General features: G+C 41.1%; 1 protein-coding gene across 7 annotated transcripts in view; it reads left to right on the forward strand.

Moving 5' to 3' along the window:
* PAIP2B (poly(A) binding protein interacting protein 2B) overlaps nucleotides 1-17,901 on the forward strand; it is a 43,696-nt gene extending 25,795 nt beyond the window's left edge. For all 7 annotated transcript variants that reach the window (XM_008980525.5, XM_078349103.1, XM_078349104.1 and 4 more), the window contains 2 exons: nucleotides 9,998-10,174; nucleotides 11,781-17,901. In XM_008980525.5, coding sequence (XP_008978773.1) covers nucleotides 9,998-10,174; nucleotides 11,781-11,837 — 234 coding nt within the window. In that variant the 3' untranslated portion in view covers nucleotides 11,838-17,901. The remainder of the gene's footprint in view (nucleotides 1-9,997; nucleotides 10,175-11,780) is intronic.
* The last annotated feature ends 3,407 nt before the right edge of the window (nucleotides 17,902-21,308 follow it).

Genomic DNA, 21,308 nt, shown 5'->3' on the forward strand with positions numbered 1-21,308 from the left:
GTGATGTCTTCTGACTTCCAGTAAAATAGCTAACAAAACATAGAATAAGATGAAAACAATTTACAACCCCCCCAAATTAGGAGTGACATTCATTGGTCTTTTGAAAAGATTTTCATTGGCTATGAGGCCTATATAAGTGGATTGAAATAGAGTTTTGGGGGGAAAAGGGATTAAGTCCCAATAAAATTAATGGGACTTTTGTTTTAAAATAACTCAGGAAAGAAGAGAAGTAGTAAGACCTAACATACTAGTTATAATTGTGAATGGTTTATATCCCCCCAACACTCCCACACACACAGAATTTTTTAAGAAATGGGATCTTGCTGTGTGTGCCTAGACTGGCGCTTCTAGCCTAGGCACATACGGTGGTCCTCTCACCACAGCCTCTTGACTAGCTGTGACTACAGGCATGTGCTGTAGTACCTGGCTATAATTTTTAAGAGAGAAGAGAAAAAGACACAGTTGGATTGAGGGGGAAAAAAGGTGAGAAATCTAATTATATGCAACTTGCAGGATACATTCTCACTGGCTATTCAGGCAGTGGAAAAAAGATGAAAAATGTGTAGTGAATTTTAAAATCTTATGGGTCATTTCTAACTAGGAGATTTTTTTTTTACTCTAAGCTTCTGTCATTTTCTCGTGGGGTGTCTAGTAAGTAAAAATCGGTAGATATGTTCTAAAATGTGAACAATATTCATTATGTGTGAGTGTTGAGATTAAGGGGTTTCTTTCCTTCCAATTTGGTTTTCTTAGTTCTGATTTCCCAACTCTTATGCAAAAAAAATGGATTACTTCCACAATAAGGGAAACAGGTTCACGTGTAAAGCACATAAAATAGAAACATCTGAATTAAAATGCTTCAGAAAAGGAAAACATCAAATAAGACAGAAAATGCCAGGAAATTTCAAACACAAAGCAATATCAGTACTGGATAAAGTGAAAATTGAAGGGAAAAACAGTCCTTTCAAACCCTACTACTGCTTTATCAACTGAGTTGATTATGTAATATTCTAAATCCTTTGTTGTCATTTCCACAGTGTTCAGAATATGAATAGAAACAAAGATCATCAAGATTCAGGAGGATGGCAAAACCCAGTCCAAGGAAAATAAGAATCACAGTAAAGTGACACAGGAGCTAAAAGACAAAGTAGCCATTATAAAAAGGAACCTAATGGGTCTGGCAGAGCTGAATAAAACAAGAATTTCACAGTGCAATCTCACATATTAACAGCAGAATAAGCTGAGCTGAGGAAAGAATCTCAGAACTTGAAGACTCAGTCTCTAAAATAAGACAGGCTAGGCTTTGTGGCTCACACCACTTTAGGAGGCCAAGGCTGGGGATCACCTAAGGTCAGAAGTTTGAGACAGGCCTGGCCAACATGGTGAAACCCCATCTCTACTAAAAATACAAAAATTAGCCAGATGTGGTGGCAGGCACCTATAATCCCAGCTACTCAGGAGGTTGAGGTAGGAAAATCACTTGAACCTGGAAAGTGGAGGTTGCAGTGAGCTGAGATTACATCACTGCACTCCAGCATGGGCAACAAGAGTGAAACTTCGTCTCAAAAAAATTAAAACAAGACAGTCAAAAATAAAGCAAAAAGAATAAAAAGGAATGAACAAAACCTCCAAGAAGTATGGGATTATGTAAAGAGGACAAATCTATGAATCATTGACATCCCTTAAAGGGAAGAACAAAGTAAGTAACTTGAAAGATACATTTCAGGATTGATATGGTTTGGTTCTGTGTCCCCACCCAGATCTCATCTTATAGCTCCCATAATTCCCATGTATTATGGGAGGGACCTTGTGGGAGATGATTGAATTATAGGGGTGGGTCTTTCCGTGCTCTTCTCATGATAGTGAATCAGTCTACAAGATTCGATGGTTTTAAAAATGGGAGTTTCCCTGCACAAGCTCGCTATCTCTTTGCCTGCTGCCATCTGTGTAAGATATGACTTGCTCCTCCTTGCCTTTTTCCTTCTGCCATAAATGTGAGACCTCCCCAGCCATGTGGAAATATAAGTTCAGTAAACCTTCTTTTTCAGTTGCCCAGTCTGGGTATGTCTTTATCAGCAGTGTGAGAACAGACTAATTCAAGGATACCATCCATGAAAACTTCCCCAACCATGTTAGAGAGGCCAGCAGTCAAATTCAGAAAATACAGAGAACTCCTGCAAAATTCCCCACAAGACGATCATCCCCAAGACACAAAATTATCATACTTTCTAAGGTCGAAATGAAAGAACATTAAAGACAGCTAGAGAGATCCCCATCAGGCTAACCACAGACCTCTCAGCTGAAACCCTATAAACCAGAAGAGATTGTGGGCCTATATTTAACATTTTTAGAGGAAAAAAAAACTTCAAGAATTTCATATCCAGCCAAACTAAGCTTCCTAAGTGAAGGAGAAATAAGATCCATTTCAGATAAGCAAATGTTGAGGGACTTCATTACTACCAAACCTGTCATATAGGAGGTCTTGACAAGAACACTAAATATAGAAAGGAAAGACCACTACCAGCTAATACAAAAGCCCACTTAAACACACAGACCACTGTCACTGTAAAGCAACCACACAAACAAGCCAACATAATAACCAGCTAACAGCACAATGATAGGATCAAATCCACACATATCAATACTAACCTTGAATGTAAATGGTCTAAGTGCCCCACTTAAAAGGTATAGAGTGGCAAGCTAGATAAAAAAGTAAGACCCAATGTTATGCTGTCTTCAAGGAACCCATCTCACACATAACGACACTCATAGGCTCAACATAAAGGGGTGGAGAGAAATCTACCAAGCGAATGGAAAACAGAAAAAAACAGGGATTGCAATCCTAATTTCAAACAAAACAGATTTCAAACCAACAGAGATCAAAGAAGACAACGGAAGGGTGTTACATAAGCATAAATGGTTCAATTCAGGAAGAAGACCTAACCTAAATATATAGCATGCAACACGGGAGCACCCAGATTCATAAAGTAAGTTCTTAGAGACCTGCAAAGAGATGTGGACTCCCACATAATATAGTAATGTGAGACTTAAACACTCCACTGACAGTATTAGACATATTATCAAAGCAGAAAATTAACAAAGATATACAGGACCTAAATTCAAATGGATCTTCTAGACCTTTACATAAGTCTCCACCCAAAAACAGCAGAATATACATTCATCTCAATGCCACATGACACACACACTAAAACTGACCACATAAATTGGACATAAAACAATCCTCAACGAATTGTAAAAGAACCAAAATCATACCAAAGACTCTTGGACCATGGTGCAATAAAAATAGAAGTCAACACAATGAAAATAACTCAAAAGCACACAATTACATGGAAATTAACATGCTCCTGAATGACTTTTGGGTAAATAATGAAATTAAGGCAGAAATCAAGTTATTTGAAAATAATGAGAACAAAGATACAACTTACCAGAATCTCTGGGACACAGCTAAGTCAATGTTAAGAGGGAAACTCAGCACTAAATGCCCACCTCACAAAGTGATGAAAGATCTCAACCTAATATCACAACCGAAAAAATTAGACAAATGAGAACAAATCAACCCCAAAGCTAGCAGAAGATGAGAAATAACAAAAATCGGAGCTGAACTGAAGGAAATTGAGACACAAAAAACCATTTATAAGATCAGCAAATCCAGGAGTTGGTATTTTGAAAAATATTAATGAGATAGGCTGGGTACATTGGCTCACCTGTAGTCCCAGCACTTAGGGAGGCCAAGGCAGGCAGATCACTTGAGGTCAGGAGTTCGAAACCAGCCTGGCCAACATGGTGAAACCCATCTCTGCTAAAAGTTTAAAAATCAGCCAGGTGTAGTAGCATGCACCTGTAATCCCAGCTGCACAGGAGGCTGAGGCAGGAGAATCACTTGAACCCAGGAGGCAGAGGTTGCAGGGAACTGAGATCACACCACTGCACTCCAGCCTGGGTGACAGAGCAAGACTTCATCTCAAAAACAAAATAATAATGAAATAGGCTACTAGCTAGACCAAGAAGAAAAGAGAGAAGATCCAAATAAACACAATTAGAAATGACAAAGGGAATGTTACTACTGACCCCACAGAAATAAAAACAACCATCAGAAACTTCTATGAGCACTTGACACACACAAGCTAGAAAACCTAGGAGAAATGGATGAATTCCTGGATATATAAGCCCTCCCAAGACTGAGCCAGGAAGAAATTTATTCCCTGAGCAGACTAATAATAAGCTCTGAAATTGAATCAGTAATAAATAGCCTACCAACCAAGAAAGCACAGGACATGGATTCACAGCCAAATTCTGCCAGATGTACAAAGAAGAGCTGGTACCATTCCTACAAAAACTATTCTAAAAAATTGAGGAGGAAGGACTTCTCCCCAACTCATTCTATGAGGCTAACATCATCCTGATACCAAAACCTAACAGACACACACAAAAAAATTTCACGCCAGTATCCTTGATGAATATTGATGCAAAAATCCTCAATGAAATCCTCTACAAATCTAGCAGCACATCAAAAAGCTAATCTACCATGATTAAGTAGGCTTCATCCCTGGGATGAATGTTGGTTCAACATATGAAAATCAGTAACCGGGATTCGTAACATAAACAGAACTGAAGACAAAGCCACATCATTATCTCAATAGAAGCAGAAAAGACTTTGGATAAAATTCAACATTCCTTCATGTTTAAAACTCTCAATAAACTAGATGTTGAAGGAATATACCTCAAAATAATAAGGGCCATCTATGACAAACCCACAACCAATATTACACTGAATAGACAAAAGCTGGAAGCATTCCACTTGAAAACTGGTACAAGACAAGGATGCCCTCTTTCATCACTTATATTCAACATAGTATTGGAAGTTCTAGCCAGAGCAATCAGGCAAGAGAAAGAAAGGGCATCCAAATATGAAGAGAGGAAGCCATACTCTGTTTGCAGGCAACATGATTCTATATCTAGAAAATTATAGTCTCAGCCCAAAAGCTCCTTCAGTTGGTAAAAAACTTCAGAAAAGTTGCAGGATACAAAATCAATGTACAAAAATTACTAGCATTCCTATATACCAACAACCAAACTGAGAGCCAAATCAGGCAATCCCATTCGCAGTTGCCCACCGCCCCCTCTCCACACACACACACAAAACCTAGGAATACAGTTAACCAGGGAGATAAAATACCTCTACAGTGAGAATTTTAAAACACTGCTCACATAAATCAGAGAAGATACAAACAAATGGAAAACATCCCATGCTCATGCATAGGAAGAATCAATATCATTAAAATGGCAATACTGCCCAAAGCAGTTTATAGATTCAATGCTATTCCTATCAAACTACCAATAACATCTTCATAAAACTAGAAAAAAATTTCAAAATTTATATGGAACCAAAAAGCCCAAATACCCAAGGCAGTCTTAAGCAAAAAGAAAAAGCTGGAGGCATCACATTACCTGACTTCAAACTATACTACAAGGCTATAGTGACCAAAATAGCATGGTACTGATACAAAAACAGGCACATAGACCAGTAGAACAGAGAACCCAGAGATAAGGCCGCATATCTACTACCATCTAATCTTTGACAAAGCTGACAAAAACAAGCACTGAGGAAAAGATGTCCTGTTTAATAAATGGTGCTGGGATAACTGGCTAGCCATATGCAGAAGTTTGAAGCTGGACCCCTTTCTTACACCATATACAAAAATCAGCACAAGATGGATTAAAGACAAATATAAAACCCAAATCTATAAAAACCCTGGAAGACAACCTAGGCAATACCATCCTGCACATAGGAATGGGCAAAGATTTAATGACAGACAACAAAAGCAAAAATTGACAAATTAGATCTAAATAAGAGCATCTGAAACTATCAACAGAATAAAGATAACCTACAGAATGGGAGGAAGTATTTGCAAACTATGCATGTGACAGAGGTCTAATATCCAGCATCTATGAGGAACTTAAATTTAGAAGAGAAAAACAACCCCATTAAAAAGTAGACAAAGGATACGAACAGACACTTCTCAAAAGGAAGACACAATCAACCAGCATATGAAAACTCAGTATCACTGATTGTTAGAGAAACGCAAATCAAAGCCACAATAAGATACCATCTCATTACCAGTCAGAATGGCTATTACTAAAAAGTAAATAAAAATAGGGCTGGGCACAGTGGCTGAGAACTGTAATCCCAGCACTTTGGGAGACTGAGGTGGGTGGATCATGAGGTCAGGAGTTCAAGACCAGCCTGGCCAACATGGTAAAATTCCATCTCTACTAAAAACAAAAATAAAAAAAATTAGCCACATGTAATCCCAGCTACTCAGGAGGCTGAGGCAGGAGAATTGCTCAAACCCAGAAGGTGGAGGTTGCAGTGAGCTGAGGTCACACCACTGCACTCCAGCCCGGGTGACCAAGTGAGACTCTGTCTTAAAAAATAAAAATACATGCTGGTGATGTTGTAGAGAAAAGGGAACCCTTATACACAATCGGTAGGAGTGTAAATTACTTCAGCCATTGTGGAAAACAGTAAAGAGCTAAATGCAAAACTACCATTCAAGCCAACAATCCCATTACTGGGTAGAGACCCAGAGGAATATAAAGCATTCCACCATAAAGATACATGTAAACAAATGTTCATTGCAGCACTGTTCACAATAGCAAAGACATGGAATCAATTAAATGCCCATCCATCAATGACAGACTGGATAAAGAAAATGTGGTACATATACACCATGGAATATTATACAGCCATAAAAAATAATGAGATTATATCTTTCACAGGAACATGAATGGAGTTGCAGGCTGTTAGCAAACTAACACAGGAACAGGAAACCAAATACCACATGTTCTTTCTTAGAAGGGGTAGCTAAATGATAATTTATAAACACAAGGAAACAACAGACACAGGTCTACTTGATGGGGGAAAGGGGAAGGAAAGAGAGGATCAGAAAAGATAACTGTTGGGTACTGAGCTTAATACCTGGTGATACGATAATACATATGACAAACCCCCATGACGTGTTTATGTAATATTCACATGTCCTTCAAACCTAAAATTTTTTTTAAAAAACAATAGGCTGGGCGCGGTGGCTCACGCCTGTAATCCCAGCACTTTGGGAGGCCGAGGCGGGTGGATCACGAGGTCAACAGATCGAGACCATCCTGGTCAACATGGTGAAACCCCGTCTCCACTAAAAATACAAAAAATTAGCTGGGCACGGTGGCGCATGCCTGTAATCCCAGCTACTCAGGAGGCAGAGGCAGGAGAATTGGCTGAACCCAGGAGGCGGAGGTTGCAGTGAGCCGAGATCATGCCATTGCACTCCAGCCTGGGTAACGAGCGAAACTCCGTCTCAAAAAAAAAAAAAAAAATAGTAACATGAAATATTACTGGTTACAGTGTACTATAACATATAATAATAATGAAAAAGTTTGAAATATTGAGAGAATTCCCCAAATGTGACACAGACATTGAGTACATGTAGTTGAAAAAAAAGGTGCCAATAGGCTTGCTTGATGCAAGGTTGTCACAAACCTTCAATTTGTAAAAATAAATGCAGTTATCTGTGAAGCAAAATACAGCAAAATGCAATAAAATGTGCCTGTATATCATATTTTTTAATAGACACGGTTAAGTACAGTTCCTAAAAATCTGGTTTCTTCTGCTCTCCTTTTGCAATGTTTTCATGGGAATTTTATGTCATGGGAAAAAGTGAGGAAATTTATGAAATAAAGTTGTTTTGGTCTAATGCCATGTGTTATCGGGAAACAGCAGCTATGTGCAGACAGGGCAGCATGACATGCCTCAGACAGGAACTCGGGGACTGGCAGGATGTGAGTCTGAAATAGAGAAGTGCATTAGGTAGGGGCTGGCTAGACTACTTGAACAAAGATTCAGCAGTAATGCATTGTTTCGTGTCTTTGTAAAGTTAACCTAAGGTAAGCATTCTGGTTAGACAAGTGATCTGGTGCCCACTTGATCCCTTCTGTGGTGTTGCTCTGCCACCCCCAGGGTATTTATCAGCTAAGCGGCTGAGGGAAAACCAGAAAGTCCAGCAGCTGGGAAAGGGAGAGAGCCAAAGGCCACAGCAGAGGGTCTCCTTTTAACCAAGCGATGCCAAAGTGTTTGTGTCCCTTGTGGGAACATTCTGCGATGAATAGTCACTTGGCCATATGCAGCATGTGAGGTGACAAATGTGATTTTAACTGAACAGCCTGGTGCTCTGAGAAGGAAACAGTTTAAAGGGGATAGCCAGCAGTTTCCACCTAATGTGGCTATATTGGAATCTGTGTGAATCACACGTAGACCACGCTTCTGTTAAACCCATGCCCAGCAACCGTTTTCATTGGTTGTGCCAGTGAACAGGGGTAAATTTAGTAAGAGCGCAAATGCTGTTATGCTCTTGTAGAGTCAGGGCAGCTCTTAGGTAGTCATGTTACATCTTGTGGCGTGAAAATATTAAGCACTTCATAACTGTCTCGTTTTCACATGTGGCTAATTGTAATTGGTAAATAGTTGAAATACTGTTCTTTAAGTCTCACTACCAGTAACTTTTCTTCTGAATTCATTAGGTAACTGTATATGCTAATTTGGGTGATTATTTTTTGCTTGGCCTCACTTCTGATGGTGGTGCTAGTGAGCTGTGAATCCATCACCAGGCAGCCTGCAGGAAAAGGATGCCAAACATGAAGCAAGAGGCCTATCAAAAACATTGAAATCTGCAGAACCATACTCTTTACTAAGAGTTAGCAATGTCTGCAAAGAAGTGTAAGATATCCTGGATACATACTGCTTTAGTTTAGGGCAATGTTTAAGAAATGCAGAGTTGCTTGAATATTCATATATTTCATCTTCTTTTGAAAGAATACTACATTGTATTCTTTTATACATTGAAAGAATACTATATAATTTTCTAGTGGTATGCTAAAAAGTGTTCTTTATGTCTTCCTAATGTTCTGAAAGTATTTTTCTCCCTTGAGGATTTTCTTACCCAAAAAGTGGCTAGAAGCTGAGAGCACTGGTTTTGATTTTATCTCCACTAGCCAGGTCATGAACTAGTTATATACTTACTATATCCTTTTCATACTTCTTGTAAAATGGGAAATTTAAGAAGGGTTACTTCTTAACAAAACTGAGAAAAGAATTTCAGGCTCTAAAATGATTTTCCATGATATCTGTGTCACCTATTAGAGATCTTAGAACATCTGTGGAGACCTTGAATTTATATTATTGTGTAACTATTTTCTTAGTCTTATTGATAGAATTTGTTTGAGAAGAAATAAAGTTATGTTATCTCTAGCCTGTCATTAGACGCATTGGGTCCTTAGAGCCCTTAGATCTCATTTAAGATCATAATTTTTTTTTTTTTTTTTCAAGGAATCAGGGTCTCATTCTATTGCCCAGGCTGGAGTGCAGTGGCACAGTCTTGGCTCACTAAAGCCTTGGCCTCCTGGATTCAAGTGATCCACCAGCCTCAGCTTCACAAGTAGCTGAGACTACAAGCACACAGTCACCATGCGTGGCTAATTTTTAAATGTTTTTGAAGAGACAGGGTCATGCTATGTTGCTTAGACGGGTCTCAAACTCCTGACCTCAAGCAGTCCTCCTGCCACACCCTTCCAAGTTGCTGGGACTACAGTTGTGAGCCACTGCACCCAGCACAAGATCATTCTTTTTTTTTTGAGATGGAGTTTCACTCTTGTTACCCAGGCTGGAGTGCAATGGTGCGATCTCGGCTCACCACAACCTCCGCCTCCTGGGTTCAGCCAATTCTCCTGCCTCAGCCTCCTGAGTAAGCTGGGATTACAGGCCCACACCACCATGCCCAGCTAATTTTTTGTATTTTTAGTAGAGACGGGGCACAAGATCATTCTTAGTGCAGACTAATAACCTCTAAAGGAAAGAAGTGGAGGAAAAACTGGAAGGGATAAGTTCTGCTGGGACAGTAAGTCTGAGTTGCTCCCCTTTGTTTGCTAGGTGGAGGAGGAGCTGCAGGAGCAAGACTTCTTGGACCGCTGCTTCCAAGAGATGCTGGATGAAGAAGACCAAGACTGGTTTATTCCATCACGAGACCTGCCTCAGGCCATGGGACAGTTGCAGCAGCAGTTAAATGGACTGTCAGTCAGTGATGGTCATGATTCTGAAGACATTTTGGTAAGAGCCATATGTAGTTTCCCATGTTACATTGTAAAAAGGATATAGGATTTGGAATGACAGACTTACTTTCTGGCCCTGCAACCCTCAACAAGTCTTTGGAGCCCTGTGAGCTGCTGTTTCTTTGCTGGTAATATGGGCATTATTAATAAGGGGTGCATTGAAGGTGCATTGCTCTTCATGAAGCACTATAAAACATTACTCTTGCTAGCATCGCCACCTTTTTTTTTTCCTTGCCAGGATCGGATGCCACCAACTTTTATTTTCTAATAGGCTCTTCAAAGTAGAATTGGGATTAAGAATAACAATTTGAGGCTGGGCGCAGTGGCTCAAGCCTGTAATCCCAGCACTTTGGGAAGCCGAGGCGGGTGGATCACGAGGTCAACAGATCGAGACCATCCTGGTCAACATGGTGAAACCCCATCTCTACTAAAAATACAAAAAATTAGCTGGGCATGGTGGCGCGTCCCAGCTACTCGGGAGGCTGAGGCAGGAGAATTGCCTGAACCCAGGAGGCAGAGGTTGCGGTGAGCCAAGATCGCGCCATTGCACTCCAGCCTGGGTAACGAGCGAAACTCCATCTCAATAAAAAAAAAATATATATATATATATATATATAAAGAATAACAATTTGAATACTGAAGAAGTTTCTTCTTAAATTATCATTTGCTGCTATTCTCTTTTATTGTCCCCCAAATCTGTATTTAATATACTTTTAAATGATTCTGTTATAAAAATTAGCTGTTCATTTTGGAAGAAATGTACTCCTGAGAGGTCATTTTCTTCACTTAGAAAACCAGATAAATGAATTTCCTGCCTTTCCTATTTATGTAACGTCAGAAGTCTGTGAGCAGGCTGGGCATGGTCACTCACACCTATAATCCCAACACTTCGGGAGGCCAAAAAGGGTGGATCACCTGAAGTCTGGAGTTCGAGACCAGCCTGGCCAACATGGCGAAACCCCACCTCTACCAAAACAACACAGAAATTAACAAGGCATGGTGGTGCATGCCTGTAGTCCCAGCTTGGGAGGCTGAGGCAGGAGATTGCTTGAACCTGGGAGGCAGAAGTTGCAGTGAGTCGAGATTGCACCACTGTACTTCATCCTGGGTGACAGAGCAAGACTGTCTCAAAAAAAGTCTGTAATATAGTTTTCACACAAGTCGTATTCTGAACAATCTTCCTTGTGGTTTGCTAAGGTTTGGGATATTCACAAGAGAGTAGAGAACCAAAGAGAGTAAAGAAAGATGAAGAAAAATAGAGATTATAGTATCCAGACTGGTCTGATGGAGTACCCTGGTTTTCAACAAGTTAAGGTACTCAATGATTTGAAAAATTCTTCTTGGAGTTGAAATTACAGGCCTCTGATGACATTTTGGAAAGCATCAGGAAGGAAACAAGAGTTTAAAGAAAGAAGAAGATGAGCTTGCTCAGGGCTATGTCAGGAGCAGTTGAGAACAACCTAGCAATAACAGCCTGCTTTACAAGGAATTTTCTTTCTTTCTCTCCCTAAAGCCTAAAGGGGAAGGTACTGATAATGATGGACTGGGGAAGTTTTAAAGTGCAGCTTGCCTTGGGATTTATTATCTCTTGGTTCTTATTTCAGAGCAAAAGTAACCTGAACCCAGATGCCAAGGAGTTTATTCCAGGAGTGAAGTACTGAGCCAACAAATCTTTGAGGAGGACTTGTCTGTCCCCACATCTGGGGATAGTAATGCACAAAATGGAGGAGCTGAAGAGGGGGGTGGGGCGGGCAAGGGGTGCACAGTGGGAAGGGGAGTGGTGGTCTCTCGATACTGTGACTCTGAGTAACTAATGTGCTCAGTCTTATTCTACAAGCCTCTGAGTATTTCTGTTTTCTTCTGCTGACTTTTGTTTGGAGCAGTTTCCTGTTTTGTTTTTTTAAATAGCTCTTTCAAGTTAACAAAATTGCATTTTCCCCCCTTCATCAGAAGTTTTCTGCGGTGTGTGTTTAAACAAAATAAGCTGACCAAGAAAAACTGGGTATTTAGGAAATGCCCTCTCATCCTGCTGTATGCTTACCAGAGACAGTGAGATCTGGAGAGCTTCTTGTGGAATCTGTTGAGCTAGATGGGAAAAGGGACAAGCAGAAAGAGCAGGTGGTGCAAACCGGAATTTGAGGCTTAGCTCCCCCACCCCTGGGGTTTCCTGCAATTAACTGGGATAACCAATGGCCTGCTGAGCCCTTCCCTCTTTGTCCTGAACCCCATTCAAGAAAACACAGACTTAAAGTACTTAGTTTACAGTAACTTTTGATGATTGTTGAAAGCTGTAAATCAGAAGGTGGGGCTGTGATGGCTGTTGTCACTTGAGTCATTTAGTTACTGTTGTCCTGTTCATAAGCCTCAGTTCACCACCACCTCAGACTCACCATTTATAAGTAAAAGAGCACTAGGGTTGATCTGCCACCTCATCTTTCATAGAGTCTATTCCCCAGCCTCCTTTACACTCTATTCTACTCTGTTTTTAAGAAAAGATACTGCTACCAAAGGCATAGGAGAGACCTGCTATGCTGGCCATTAGCATGAGCCTGCAGAAGTCATTCTTGAATTATTTGGACAGTTTTTTTCCAGCGTCATCAACACTTGGTCTTCCTGGTGTCTTAATTCCCTCAGACAAGTTTATACGCTTTTTTTTTTTTTTGAGACGGAGTTTCACTGTCGTTACCCAGGCTGGAGTGCGATGGCGTGATCTTGGCTCACTGCAACCTCCGCCTCCTGGGTTCAGGCAATTCTCCTGCCTCAGCCTCCCGAGTAGCTGGGATTACAGGCATGCGCCACTGTGCCCAGCTAATTTTTTGTATTTTTAGTGGAGACGGGGTTTCACCATGTTGACCAGGATGGTCTCGATCTGTTGACCTCGTGATCCACCCGCCTCAGCCTCCCAAAGTGCTGGGATTACAGGCGTGAGCCACTGCGCCTGGCTGTTTATGCACTTTTTTAAGGAAATATTTTTCAGGACACTAGTAAGAAGCTCAATTCATAGTTTGGATATTTCTCCCCACCTTACAGAATTATGGAAAGGAACTCAAAACCAGCCTAGGAGAGTGAGTCCTGCTTGACCCATGTGATTGTATACCTGACCCTCTGGGATCTTTTCAGCTATTAAAACATTTTACTATTCCCACATACCCAGTTTTGCAGGTTTCCTAGATTGACCTCTTAGGGTATGTTTCTTTGTCTTTCCTGCCTTTAACTTGCTGGGGTCTTTTGTTGCAACCCTTGAGAAACTAAACTGGGTGCTAGGACCTGCCTTTGTATATAGAGATGTAGATGGCAGTGTGGTGTTTAAGAGAGCCTAGCAGGCCATTCTCCTAGGGATGAGGATTTGCAGAGCCCTGAAGGTAATAGAGGCTTTTCTCTGATTGCTGCTGTGCTGATAGGCCTACAGGGAAAAAGATACGTAACTTGAAATAAAGTTGGTGTAAATTCAGTATGTGGATGTGGGACAGAGGTTGGAAGGAAAGGACCAGGGTATGGAAAGCTGAAGACATTCTCCTCATGAGCTCTCATTGACTTTTTGAACAGTGACAAGCTAATGCCAGATTTAAAAAACAAACTCACATTTTTTTTTTTCTATTTGAGTCCGTAGGATTATATCATTTGAAAAAATTGCCTTCCTTGTTACTTCACATGTCATAGAAGAGTAGCTTAGAGAACTTGTATTACCAAACATACACATTAATTCCCAAAGCCTCTATGTTGAGAGGATGAAACTGTTAACTCTTTTTCAGAGAGGACTATGAATAAAGAAGCTTCAGCTTTCAGCTGGGTTTTTCCCTCTAAAAAGGAAAGGGCATTGCAAGTGCATATAGGAAATTTCTCTCTTCTGGGACTGCTTTTCCTCCTTCATCCTCCATGAGCCTGTCCAAGCTCAGAATTCTGAAGGCTGTTAGAAATATGTTGGGATTGCAGAGAGAAAGGGGCTTGACTGTTCTTCGGCTGTGTTGGTCTGTTTTGGATGTCAGTCTTCAGCATGATTTCACAAGGCATATTTGGTCAGGACTCTGAAAACTTCCTGCCAGTTTAGCATGGAAAGTGAGGGCTCTGGCATTTGTAGTCCTCTTTAGACACTGCATGTGCTGACTCCAGGTAAGGGAGGCAACTAACAAAGTGATTCTTTTTTAAATGTGTAGGACTCTGCTTCCAGCAGTTCCTCTTGTAGTCCAACTCTTTTTGCCATCTACTTTATGTTGGGAGGTGGGGGCACAATTGTCACTCACAACACAGGCTCCACTAGTTAGAATTTGCTACCTTCTTAGCAGAAAATGCACGCGTGTCTTCTTGGACCTTCACTGGGGAAGGGCTGGGAGCCTCTGGATGTCTCAGACTTCTCTCACAGAAGAACCAGCAAGCTAGCCTGGACACCTGTACTTTTTAATAGTGAGACTTGTATTTCTAAGGGATCATTTTGATGTTGGATTTAAGCCACTACTCTGTTTAAACTTTTTTTTGTAATTGGCAACTAGAAGTTTGATAATTTGCATAGAAATAGAACATGTATTTTTAACAGTTGCCAATCTGGCTGATCCCAGTGTTAGTTTATTAATGATTGACGTGTAATTATTGGGATTATTTATTTGACTCTAAAATTCCAAGATGAAAATAATTTATCTCTTTCTTTTCAAGGGAAAAATAACCAAGTGAATGCCTTTCAATTTGTCCAGGCCTTTGAACTGCAGCAGAAAATTCAAGGATACAGCCAAGGCCTGGGCGAATGCAGCCCTGGGTCTTTGGGCCGGTTTCTGACTATAATAGTTGACTTTTGGGATTCACATAAGAGTGAAACCAGAAGGATCCTAAGGTACCTTTATCCAAAACCAGAACGATCCTGTAGCACCTTTATCCAAAGTCATAGAAGCTGGGGTCTCTCCTTATTTTATTTTTGTTATTGTTGTTTGTTTATTTTTTTGAGACATAGTCTTAATCTGTCACCCAGGCTGGAGTGCAGTGGTATGACCATAGCTCACTGCAGCCTCAAACTCCTGGGCTCAAGCAGTCCTCCCATCTCAGCCTCCAGAGTAGCGGGGACAACAGGTATTCGCTACAGATGGCTAATTATTTTTATTTTTATTTTTTGTAGAGACTGGATCTCGCTCATTTCCCAAACTGTTCTTGAATTCTTGAATTCAGCCTCCCAAAGTGCTGGGATAATAGTCATGAGCCACCACACCTAGCCTAGGGTCTGTTTAATTAAGTTTATAATGCTTACTGTGGCTTAAAATACCAAGCAGCATTTTCCAAATTGTTTATTGCTATTGCCTTGATTTTGGAGAAGGTGGGAAGTAAGGAGGTGAGGTGAATGCTCTAGCAATGAACACATGTTAGAGAGGAAAGTTGTGTGAAGAGGTTGCGAAAGTAAACAGCATGAATCTTTCTACGTTAGGGCTGCTGCAAACCCCAGGTAGACAAATGACAGCCCAGGCTTCTGAGCCATCAGGAACCCAGGAGTCTACTGTACTGTGAGGAGGGGGCAGGCATTCTTCAATAAGGGTCCCACCATTTCAGGCTAATAGTCCTTCTCAGTTTAGGTGATACTGCCCTATTGGAACTGGTAGAAACCTGACAGATTTGATCAAGATTTGGAGATGTCTGCATATTGGGAAGGACTGGGTGTGCCTAGCCACTCTCCTCTGGGATAATGCAGACGTCATTAGTTTAGGAAGCAGGTGGGGAGAACAGGAGGATTGATTCTGATTTGGTTTCTAGTCAGTGCCTCCGTCCACATTTCCCCACATCACTCACTGCACCTTGCATTGCTCACAGGGATTATTAGTCCTCCCAGAAGGCAGAGTACCTTCTGCAGCCCCTGCTCTGCTGTCTTGTGAATTTCCTCCACAGACTTGATTAGTTATCATTTGAAACAGGCTTTTTGTCTTTTTTCCTTTGTTTTAATCTTCTCCCATAATGAAGCTGCTAATGGTGACAGGGACAGGGGAACAGCTAGTCAACCCAGGGAAACACGTGAGTTTCCTGCACACCACTTGGCCACCTGCCCTCACGGGCCAAACCCCTCCTGTTGCTCCCAGTCAGTCTGGTTTTTAGAGGCATCATGGGAATAGAACAGCTGGATACACTAATCTCTGGAGGGAGTCAGGCAAGAGATTCACCTTCCCCAATCCCAGGGAATAGGAGAGAAACCTGTAAAGGGACAGATGCACCATCTTTATTTTTCAACGAAAAAGCTCCCTCAGATTTTGTTATTGAGTCTCATTTGTGACATTTGCTGAACTTTCTCCCCAGTCCTCCCTTCCTATTGGCTAAGTTTTATGTAAAAATAATAAACATTTTAGGTTAATATGACAAAAATAAGATAAAATCTTAAAAATATTTTCTTAGTTTACAGTTACTAAAATGTGCTTACTATAAAATAGTAAAATATTTCACTCTGCAAATCATCACTGAAGTTATTCTATCCTATTGATTGTGAGTCTTCAAAAATGTTTAATGCTTGAAAGATGGTTTGGGAGGTAGGGAGTCCTTTTCTTAAAAAAAAAATTTAATGAGGCCTCTGTTACATATCATAAAACTCACCCATTTCAAGTGTATAATTCAGTGATTTTAGTAACTTTCCTCAGTGGTATAACCATAACCATTACTCAGTTTTAGAACATTTTTATCCCTTCCAGTAAGATCCTTCATGCTCTTTTACAGTTAATCCTGTTCTTACTCTCAGTAAACACCAGTCTACTTTCTCTATAAATTTGCCTTTTCCGGACAGTTTGAATCAATGGTATTATATAATATGTGGTCTCTTGTGTCTGGCTCTTTTATGTAGCTAATGTTTTTGAGGTTTGTCCATGACATATAACGTCTTGGTAGTTTGTTCCTTTTATTGCTGAGTAGAATTCCATTGATGGATATACCATATTTTGTCAGCAGAGAGCCTTTAAACTTGGATTCCAACTTCCTGTGGTCTAAATGGAACCCTCTGAACATAGGACTTATAGGGGAAGCTGCTGTGCATGTTAAAAAAAAAAAACTAATCAGTACGAGCTTTGTCATCCGGAGCCAGAACTGCTGCAGAAATTTTTGTAATTTTGCAACTTCTTTTTTACAAGGAACTTTTGTGCTACTACACGTCAGGACTTTTGAAGCATCTGATAAATCCATTTAACAAGTATAAGCATGTGTCTGAGTGGACAAGAAAGTGAAACCATTCATACTACATTGGATATTTTTCCTCCCCCAGACTGGACCCCCTGGGGGAGGTCTCTCAACTTGTTGAATAGAGTATTCTGTCTCCATTTACAAAGCTGCACAGGTATTAAAGATCTTGCTGCCTTTGTTGGGCAGATTTGGAGGGGGACCCAAAAGCAAAGATGGAGAGGAAAAAGGGCATGGAGCTTGTGAAACAGGAAGCCCCCAGGGTCTGTGCCGGGCTGCTCAGCCCTTCAGGACGTTGTGGATGGTGAAGTGCTGTTGGTGTCCCGGAGCAGCCAGCACCTCCACTGGGCCCGGAAGGTCTTGACTTTGGACACTTACCCCTGTTTCACAAGTGTTTAAAAGCTGTTTTTGCTTTTGTTTTTTTCCTAAATAATGATTACTTGGTACTTATTAATCCTTCTTTGGGGGACGGGCAGGGCTTTAAAACTGAAGAAAGTAATTTTCATAAAATATCAAAAATGGAAAAAAGTTACTTTGTAAAAAATTTGCTATACAAACCAAATGGCAGCTGTTGAGAATCTCAATAAAATGTTAAGTGTATTTGCTAGCAGTGCTACCCTTTTGCCTAAGGTTGGGTCACTGTGTCATTATAATGTGTGTGTTGGGGAGGTTGGTATATGTGAACTTTTTGTCTCACACATAAGTTGTTTCATGGGTCATAATCTGAGTTGCAGTTTTCCTTTCAAATAGGATTACAAAGTACTAAAACATGGGCTTGGAAGTGTCAGACCTAAGTGAGTCCCACCTTCACGAGTTGGTGCCATTGGCCTGAACTTTATTTACAAATAACCTGTTTGTAAAGGTGCGACACCTCTCCCCTGGGACTATAATGACAGAATTTTAAAATACCACCTGGCACATAATGGGCAGCTAATGGTGGCAATGATTTGTACAGCTTTGAACAAAGAGGCAGTGAGATCTTTGGGCTAGAAGGGAAACTAGGCATTTGTTTTCCTGTTTCTGGGCAAAACTGACTCCTACCTAGAAACAAGTATTCCACTTCTGCCTTTCAGCTGTTGAACAAGTTTCACAGCCTGCTGCATGTCAAGCACTGTTTTAGGCATGGGGGTTACAGGGGTGACCAGGCAGCTGCAGTCCCTGCTGTTGTGATTATGGTTTGGGGATGCCTAATTATTTCAACTTAAACCTCGCTCGAATCTCCCAGTGATTTCTTGAGGGGTTTTATGATATGGCAAAAACTGTATGGGACCAGCCCAGGGCCCATGGGTTTTACTCTGAGCCCTGTCATTTCTTTGCCTCCTTCCTAAAAACAGAGGGTGAGGGATTGGGGTATTCTGAGCTGAATTGCCTATTTAAAGCATTTTTAAATAGTATAGTTATATGTAGTTTTGTGTATATAGGGTTTATTAGAATGTAACTTCCTTGAAGAGGTGGATGCTGTATTCATTTCTAAAATTCCATTAAAAAAAGGTAAAATTTCATTAAATGTAGTTGAAGTACAATGTTACAGAAAGGTACAGATATTTGGTTTGCAATTCTATGAATTTTCACTACTGGAAAAAAAGGTGTACTTATTTTTAATCCTTAAAGTGCTCATGACACCTACAAGACATTCAATAAATGTTTGCCGAATGAATGGGACAGATGAGGCTGTACTATCCCTGAGATGACACAGGGAGACAAGGCAGTGCCTCATTCTAGTGCTTGTTCCAAACTCTCTTGTCTCCTCACAGGATTGTTACCAACTCAGATGAGATGTATACATCTTTAATGCCTTGGTAATGCAAAATTCCCTGAATTGCTCCTGATAGCTTGTTGGGGAAAGGACACTAAGTTTAAAATTAAAGGGGGAGAAACAGCAAAATTCACTTATGGACTGGGCATGGTGGCTCACACCTATAATCTCAGCACTTTGGGAGCCCAAGACAGGAGGATTGCTTGAAGCCAGGAGTTCGAGACCAGCCTGGGCAACATAGCCAGACCCATCGCTACAAAAAAAAAAAATGCCAAAATTAGCCGGTGATGGTACATGCCTGTAGTCCCAGCTACTCAGAAGGCTGACGTGGGGGGATCACTTGAGCTCAAGAATTCAATGCTGCAGTGAGTTATGATCATGCCACTGCACTCTAGCCTAGGCAAGTGTGAAACCCTACCTGTAAAATAATTTTTTTTTTTTGAGATGGAGTTTCGCTGTTGTTACCCAGACTGGAGTGCAATGGCATGATCTTGGCTCACTGCAACCTCCGCCTCCTGGGTTCAAGCAATTCTCCTGCCTCAGCCTCCCAAGTAGCTGGGACTACAGGCGCGCACCACCATGCCCAGCTAATTTTTGTATTTTTAGTAGAGATGGGTTTCACCTTGTTGACCAGGATGGTCTTGATCTCTTGACCTCGTGATCCACCCACCTCAGCCTGTAAAATAATTTTTTTTAAGAGTCTCGCTCTGTCGCCCAGGCTGGAGTACAGTGGCGCAGTCTAGGCTCACTGCAGTCTCCACTTCCTGAGTTCAAGCGATTCTCCTGCCTCAGTCTCCTGAGTAGCTGGGATTACAGGCGCCTGCCACCACACCCAGCTAACTTTTTGTATTTTTAGTAGAGACGGGGTTTTGCCATGTTCACCAGGCTGGTCTCGAACTCCTGACCTCATGATCCACCTGCCTCAGCCTCCCTAAGTGCTGGGATTACAGGTGGAGCCACCACACCTGGCCTGTAAAATAAATTTTTTAAAATCACTTGTGATTTTCTGCACTGCGACCTGTGTAATAGAGCCTTAATAACTGGGGAGTAAGTGACCTCATCACATCTTCTAAATGTGACATTAACTAGGAACTCATCTGACCTTATGCACTTTAATACTGCCTTTTTTCAGCATTTTTTAAACACATATGCTGGGACTAAAAAAATCAAGATGTGTTCTGCCACTAAAATTTCCATTGTCCAATTGGAATTTCAGTTTTTCACCAAAATACTATTTGATCCTCTTGAGAGCATATTTAAAAAAGAATCCCCAAAGCTCACTACTCATTCATAACCCAACAGTATTATCAAAACTGTGGGATACAGCAAAGATAGCTCTGCTGTGTCCTTGTTCTCCCTGCAAGCTTTTTACCAGGAGCTGGACTGGAGACTTCCTGAGTGCTAGACCACAGTGATGGTCATAGGTGGATGGGAAGATGGCTGGCTGTACTTTCAGAAGGGACCTGGCTGGAGTTCTTATTGCTCAAAACTCCAGCTTGCACCATTGAGCTAGCGCTGATGGAAGGAGAGCTGCTATCTTTCTGTTCTACATGAATGCTACACTGTGAAAGAACAGTGTCACCTGACTTGAGCGACAAGGTAGTATTCATGATGCCTTAGAGGGCCTAATCAGAACTTAGCAGCTGTAGCAAAGAACTCCAAGTGCAGATGCTGGACCTCTGCAGCAGAAATTACTCAAGCTGATTAGTATAATAGAAATAAAAATTTCCCATCCCTCCTTAACCTATTATCATCAGATACCATAGGGCAGGGGAGGGGAGAAGACAGAAACCTGATTTTAAAACAAACTCTACAATGACTGATATCTGTAAGTTGGAGAACGGATGTGCAGGACATGATCCATGCCTCCTCATAAAACAGCTGGAGAGGCAGCTATTGTGGATCAAGACTGTCGTCTTCAGTCTTCACCAAGCAGCACAGGCAGTGGAACGAAGCTTCAGGCTTGTCTTCACAGTGGCACTATGGTATCTGGAGGACAGGAATCTTGTCTGCTTTTCACTGATGCCCCTCATTCCCCGGGCCAAACAACAAACCAAGTGTCTTGCTGTAAGCAGAGCCAGGCTGGTGGTAGCCAGGAATAGGTGAGTGGTGCCTAGTTGGTCTTCTTGGATCTCAGCAATCCTCGTAACCTTTCAAGAACTCATTCATATGAAAAACTGGCAAAATGTCCTGCTTACCTGCAGTTACTAAATCCAGTGAGGTAAGGATGCTTCTAGTCTAGAATTGTACA

The sequence above is a fragment of the Callithrix jacchus genome, chromosome 14, assembly GCF_049354715.1.
Source record: "Callithrix jacchus isolate 240 chromosome 14, calJac240_pri, whole genome shotgun sequence".
NCBI lineage: Eukaryota > Metazoa > Chordata > Mammalia > Primates > Cebidae > Callithrix > Callithrix jacchus.